Source organism: Scyliorhinus canicula, chromosome 3 (assembly GCF_902713615.1).
Source record: "Scyliorhinus canicula chromosome 3, sScyCan1.1, whole genome shotgun sequence".
Taxonomy (NCBI): domain Eukaryota; kingdom Metazoa; phylum Chordata; class Chondrichthyes; order Carcharhiniformes; family Scyliorhinidae; genus Scyliorhinus; species Scyliorhinus canicula.
Genome location: NC_052148.1, coordinates 35,540,784 through 35,547,693, shown reverse-complemented (window position 1 = coordinate 35,547,693; position 6,910 = coordinate 35,540,784). Strand labels below are relative to the sequence as shown.

Below are 6,910 nucleotides of genomic sequence, written 5' to 3'. Positions count from 1 at the left end.
AGTTGTCTTTTATCTTTAATTTACGTATGTAGTCATGAATGGTATAGATGGCCACAGAGGGCATACAAAATGCATAAATCAGACAGTTTTTAAATGAGTCTTTGGGGTCAGAAAGGCTGAGGATACTGAGCTTAGCACTGTAACAAGCTTGAATCCCCAATCACCATGATTGTAAATACTACCTTTTAAGTATTTAAGTACCATTGCACGTATTGTGCACCAATAAATCTATAACACCTCAATTCATTGTATTATTGAGAACATAATAACTAGGTTCATAATGGTTGATGGCCTTTAGCTGCTTCTTCCCGGACGTTCAGATGGTCAGTTTCTTTACTCTTTCTCAACTCATCTCTACCAACCCAATTTTTCAACATATTTAGGTCATTCAAAATCAATGAGTAACCAACCTTGGCTGATCATACGCAGAGAGAAAACAGAATCTCGGGACACATCGGCAGATGATTCACTATATTGAACTCGTAACTGGTCATACTTAATTCAATACATCAATATAAATATTCCATTCATTGTTTAAATTTGTTTTATTGATATGCATCTGAAGGGAAAAATTAACATACAATGACTTGAAATTATTATTTGGTTCAATTACAAAGTCCAATCCATAAATCTATTATACCAAATTACAAACACACATTCCCAACAACTTATACCATCTACTGGAAATACACTGGAACAAGTCAGTGAAGTCAGTAACATAGTGCTTACATGGTTGGACTCCATTTTTCTGTCATTACCTGCTGAATTATTGAACTTGTGTGGTACCCAAACCGACTGCATTGGCATAAGCTGAAAGGATTTCTACAATTTGCTTTGTTTCAAGGGTCACACGAGCTTCTGTCAGCCAGTCTCGTGCCACCCTTCTCGGTTCTCCACGCAGTTGGTTGACAAATTTAGCTGCAAGCTCTAAGTCGCCATGTTCAATGCAGAATGAAGCGTACGATAACAGTCTAAATGTGTCTAGGTCTTCAAGGTTAAGTTCCTCAGGGGGCTTTGCTACTTGGGGCTCCATTAATAGGAAGGACTGCAGGTAGGACAGGAAATATTGATAGAGGCTATTTCTCGTCTCATCTATCATGGCCACACGCCGTGCTATTTTCCGTACTGCATAGAACCGATGACGTAATGCCTCCTCACTGTACACGCCACGGGAGAGACACTCTTGAGGAAGAGCTTTAACTAAGGCCTGTGTGAACTGATCATCTCCACAGCTATTTGTAACAGCTTCTAGGGCTTTCTGTAGAGGTTCTGTCAGATTATCACCAGAGGCTGTTTTTAGTGTGTATTGCAAAGCTTCTATGGAGAGCCAGAGTTGATGGGCCTTTCTAGCCTCCTCTTCAGCAACTGCATGACCTAAAAGGAAGCAACATTCATAGTTAATGAAAACACTAAACTTTTAATTATAGATATATATTGTATGAGAAACAACGAGTAACCATGTTACAGCTCAATTCATATTTTCTATAGTTGGGTGCTCGAACAGGTTGGATTGCTTTTTCCTATTCAACGACAATTTATACTTGTAAAGTATCTTTAAATGCAAGAAAACAGATCAAATCACTTCACAGGAGTACTATAAAACAGTTTATGACACCGACCCACGTAAGGAGATAAGTAGGTCAGATGACAAAAAAGCATACTTTATTACCCAAGTTTAATTGGTGTCATAAAAAGAGGAAAGCAAGGTGGAGAAGCAGAGAGGTGTAAGCTGGGCTATTTCAGATATTGAGGTCCAGGCAACTGAAGGCATGGTCACCAATGGTGAAGTGATTAAAATCAGGAATACACAAGAGGGCAGAAATAGCGGAGGGTAGATATCTCAAAGGGTTGTGGAGTGGGAGGAAATTACAGAGATGGGGTATGGTACTGGAAGGATCTGAAACAAGGATCAGAAGTTTAAAAATCAACATCCATAAGCCACTGTAAGTCAGTAAGCACAAGGGGATGAGTAAACAAGACTTGGTGCATAAAGACCTTAGCAACAGAGTTTTGGATGACCTCAGATTTAGAGGGAAGAATGTGGGAAACTAGCCTTGAATATATTGGAGGGGAGGCCATGGCGTAGTAGTACATAGGTATTAGGAGCAGAAGTAGACAATTCAGCTCTTCGAGTCTGCTCCGCCATTGAATCAGGCCATGGCTGATCTCTTCCTGGTCGCAAATCTACCTCCCTATCTGTTGTCCATATCCCTTTAACCCGTTTTTTAATGAGAAATATATCTATCTCCTCTTGAAACCATTTAGTGAGTCTGACTCCACCACAATATGGGGCAGCAAGTTCCACAAATTCATCACCCTCTGCGAGGAAGTAGTTCCTCCTTACCTCAGTTTAAATCTACCACCTCTCAACCTGTATCTGTGATCTCTCATTCTAGATTGCTCACAAGGAGGAACATTGGTCTACGTTTACTTTATCAATCCCTCTTAATATTTTATATACCTTGATCAGATCCCCTATCATTCTTCTAAGCTCCAGCGAGTACAAGCCCAAACTGTTCAATCTCTCCTCATACGGGAACCCGGAATCAATCTGGTGAACTTCCTCCGAACTGCCTCCAATGCACCACATCCTTCCTCAAATAAGGAGATCAAAATTGGAAACAATACTCCAGATGTGGTTTCACCAACATCCTAAACAATTGCAACACCACTTCTCTGCTTTTATACTCCATTCCCTTTGCAATAAATTTGCTAGAATTCCATTTTCCTTTTTTATTACATGTTGTACTTGCATACCAACTTTCAGCAATTAAATTACATTGGTAATGTCACTGGACTCGTAATCCAGAGACCTAGGGTAATGCTCTGGGGACCAGATTTGAATCCCACCATGGCAGATGGTGAAACTTAAACTTGATAAAAAATAAAATCTGGAATTAAAAGTCTAACGATTACCATGAAACAAACCACTGTCGATTGTCGTTAAAACCCATCTGGTTCATTAATATCCTTTAGGGAAGGAAATCTGTTGTCCTTACCTGTTCTGGCCTATATGTGACTACAGACCGACAGCAGTGCGGTTGACTCTTGCAATGTCCTCAGGGATGGGCAATAAATGCTGGCCGAACCAGCGGTGCCCACATCTCATGAACGAGTTAAAAAAAAAGTCAAGTGTAAAAGTGACAAAAAAATGCGCTGAGTACCCGGGTTCAATCCCAGCCCTGGGTCACTGTCCGTGTGGAGTTTGCACATTCTCCTCGTGTCTGCGTGGGTTTCACCTCCACAACCCAAAGATGTGCAGTTTGGGTGGATTGGCCACGCTAATTTGCCCTTTAATTGGAAAAGAAAATAATTGGGTCCTCGAAATTTATTTTTAAAAAAGGTACCGTGGGCAGCAAGGTAGCATAGTGGTTAGCACAGTTGCTTCACAGCTCCAGGGTCCCAGGTTCAATTCCCGGCTGGGTCACTGTCTGTGTGGAGTCTGCACGTTCTCCCCAGGTCTGCGTGGGTTTCCTCCAGGCGCTCCGGTTTCCTCCCAAAGTCCAAAGATGTGCAGGTTAGGTGGATTGGCCATGCTAAATTGTCCTTAGTGTCCAAAAAAGTTTACGTGGGGGTTACTGGGATACGGTAGATATGTAGGTTTGAATAGGGTGTTCTTTGTAAGGGCCGGTGCAGACTCGATGGGACGAATGGCCTCCTTCTGCACTGTAAATTCTATGGTTCTATGATAACAAAAGAATGTATCAGAGTTTCAGCAGCAGATGCGCATAGGCAGCGGCAAAGTTATGGTGTTGGCAAAAGGCAATCTCAGTGATTACATAAATAGAAGGTCAGATGCTCGTCTCAGGATCAAACATGACCCCCAATGGTTGTGAAGAAATAGTCTTAATCTCAGACTGCTGCCAGTGATAGAGGGATGGAGTCAGTAGTCAGGGCTTGGAGCAGAGACCAAAAACACTGGCTTCAGTGTTCACAAGATTTAATTGGAGGAAATTTCTGCTCATCAGTAATGGATGCCTGATAGGCAGTCTGATAATTTAACAACAATGTAGGAGTTGAGGGAAGGGGTGGTGAGGTAGAGCTGGAAATTGTCAACGTTCATGTGAAAACAAACAGTGCGCTTTTGGATGTTGTCACCGAGGAACAGCAGATAGATGAGAAATAGGGGACCAAGAAAGAGAAGCCATTGCAAGTGATTCACTGGCTAAGATTAGATGGATTAAAATGGAACCAGGCGAGACCAGTCTCATCAAGTTGCACAGCAGTTGTGAAAGGATGGTGTGATCACCTATGTCAAAGGCTGTAGACAGGTTAAGAGATAAAAAGGGAAGGTTGACCTTTACCACAGTCAAATAGGATGTCATTTGTGACTTTTACAAGATCTGTTTCAGTATTGTGACAGGGTTAGAATCCTGATTGGAAGGATTCAAACACAGAGCTCCAGAAAGATGTGAACTGACTTGGAAGGTGAGAACATATTGAAAGCCTTGGGAGAGGAAAGGGAGGTTGGAGATGAGATGGTAATTCCTATCTGCTCAGCTCTTTAGCTAGCTTGTTGTCAAAAATTTAGAAAGCCATTTCCTATCTGTAATTGTGCATGTTTTCACCCCAACATTATTTTTGCTTTTTACTTATAATACAGAATAGGCATCCTGCGTCAGTCCATATCCCTGTTGTCACTTGCCTTTTTCTTCCATCATGCTCCCAAATCACTGGAGCATTCTCTCACCCTCTGCGCTTCTGATGTAGCTATATACATATCCCAAGATAATTTTTTTTTCACCAATGGTCATCTCCTTCTGTCATACCATTATCAAATCTGTTAATCAATCATCTCCTGACTGACCTCCACCAAATCACAGACCAAATCTGTTAATCAATCATCTCCTGACTGACCTCCACCAAATCACAGACCAATTTCCTCTCCCCAATCTCCTTTTCCTCAGATCTGTTCATCTGCAAGTTTTGCAGTGGATATTGACCCCCTGAATTGTTTTTTGTTTTAAATATTTTTTATTCTCCTTTTTCACATTTTCTCCCAAATTTACACCCACCAACAATAAACAATAATCAGTAACAAGTATGTCAATCCCCATATCAATAACAACGATCCCATCCTCCCACCAAACCCCAAACATAGCCCGCATGTTCACACAAACAAATGACAAAAAGGAATTAGGAATCACCCATAATTGCCATTAACACACACATTCCCCCCTCCACCCACCCGCCCCAACTAATGTTCGATGCTATCCAGTTCTTGAAAGTGCACAATGAATAATGCCCATGAATTGTAGAACCCCTCCATCCTTCCCCTCAGTTGAAACTTAACCTTCTCAAGAGTCAAGAATTCCAACAGGTCCCCCCGCCACGCCAGGGCACAGGGTGGTGAGGTTGCTCTCCAACCTATCAGGATCCGCCTTCGGGCCATGAACGAGGCTAAGGCTACAACATCTGCCTCCTCGCCCGTTACCAACTCCGGCTGGTCCAAAACCCCAAGTATGGCCTCCCGGGGGCCCGGGTCCAGTTTTTTTTTATAAATTTAGAATACTCAATTAATTTTTTCCAATTAAGGGGCAATTTAGTGTGGCCAATCCACCTACCTTGCACATCTTTGGGTTGTGGGGGCGAAACCCACGCAAACACGGGGAGAATGTGCAAACTCCACACGGACAGTGACCCAGAGCCGGGATCGAACCTGGGACCTCAGCGCCGTGAGACTGCAGTGCTAACCCACTGAGCCACCGTGCTGCCCTGCCCGGGTCCAGTTTCACGTGCACCACGTTAGAAATAACCCTAAAAACCTCCTTCCAATAATCCTCTAGCTTTGGACAGGACCAAAACATATAAACATGATTAGCGCGCCCCCCCCCCCCCCCCCCCCCCCCGGCAACGTTCACACAGATCTTCTACTCCTTCAAAGAATTGGCTCATCCTTGCCCTCATGAGTGTGCTCTGTATACCACCTTCAGCTGTATCAGCCCCAACCTCGCGCACGAGGTGGAGGCATTCACTCTCCAGAGCACCTCACACCAGACCCCCTCCTCTATAACCTCTCCCAACTCTTCCTCCCACTTTGCTTTGATCCCTTCCAGTGGTGCCTTCTCCTCTTTCAAAATAGCTCCGTAAACCACCGACACTACCCCCTTCTCCAGTCCCCCTGTTGTCAGCACCTCTTCCACCAATGTGATGGCCGGCTCCACTGGGAAGCTCTGCATCTCCTTTCTGGCAAAATCTCGAACCTGCATATCTAAACATTTGATCCCCTGAATTGTTAACCCAACCTTTTCCAGGTGCTCTCGGACTTGTTTGTGTTTTCAGCATTTAACTTCTTGTTAATTTCAGTTTTCCAGCATTTGGTGCATTTTGATTTTCAACATATAGTGTCTCTTTCATAGGAATATAGGAACCGGGGTAGGCAATTAAAACCCCTTAAGCCAGCTCTGCCATCCTTGGGATGTTTTATTACATTAAAGGCACAATACAAATATAACATTGTAGTTGTTAGATCGTCTATACATTAACTCCAAATCTGTTATTACTTGTACCTAAATGATAATCTTATGAACTCAGTCTCATCAATTGTCCCAAAAATTAACAGCCTCTACGGGGAAAGGTTTCCACACTGTATATGAACATGTGCTTTATGATCTCACTCCTAAAGGGCCACGTTTCAATTTTGACTTGTCATTTTTTTTTAAAAACAAGAATGCAGTCTGTACCACCCAGTGACAATAATCATTACACCAGAGACCAAATCCAGCAATGTTTTGACAAATATCAGGCAGCCCTTTATGAGAAGGTATGGTGGTTTTAAAAATCAAATTCTCTGGGAAGAATTAATTTGGTGCTCAACCATTCGATTTGTCACAATTATGTGATAAGAATTCTTGTGATAAGAATGCATCTCACCAAGTGTCTTGGAAAAGTTAGGCAAAATACAGTACTC

General features: G+C 42.6%; 1 protein-coding gene across 2 annotated transcripts in view; it reads right to left on the bottom strand.

Annotated features, from left to right (window-relative positions):
- Nucleotides 1–526: 526 nt before the first annotated feature.
- The window catches only part of immt (inner membrane protein, mitochondrial (mitofilin)), an 86,565-nt gene continuing 80,181 nt past the window's right edge, over nucleotides 527–6,910 (bottom strand). For both annotated transcript variants that reach the window (XM_038793301.1, XM_038793302.1), the window contains one exon: nucleotides 527–1,374. In XM_038793301.1, coding sequence (XP_038649229.1) covers nucleotides 767–1,374 — 608 coding nt within the window. In that variant the 3' untranslated portion in view covers nucleotides 527–766. The remainder of the gene's footprint in view (nucleotides 1,375–6,910) is intronic.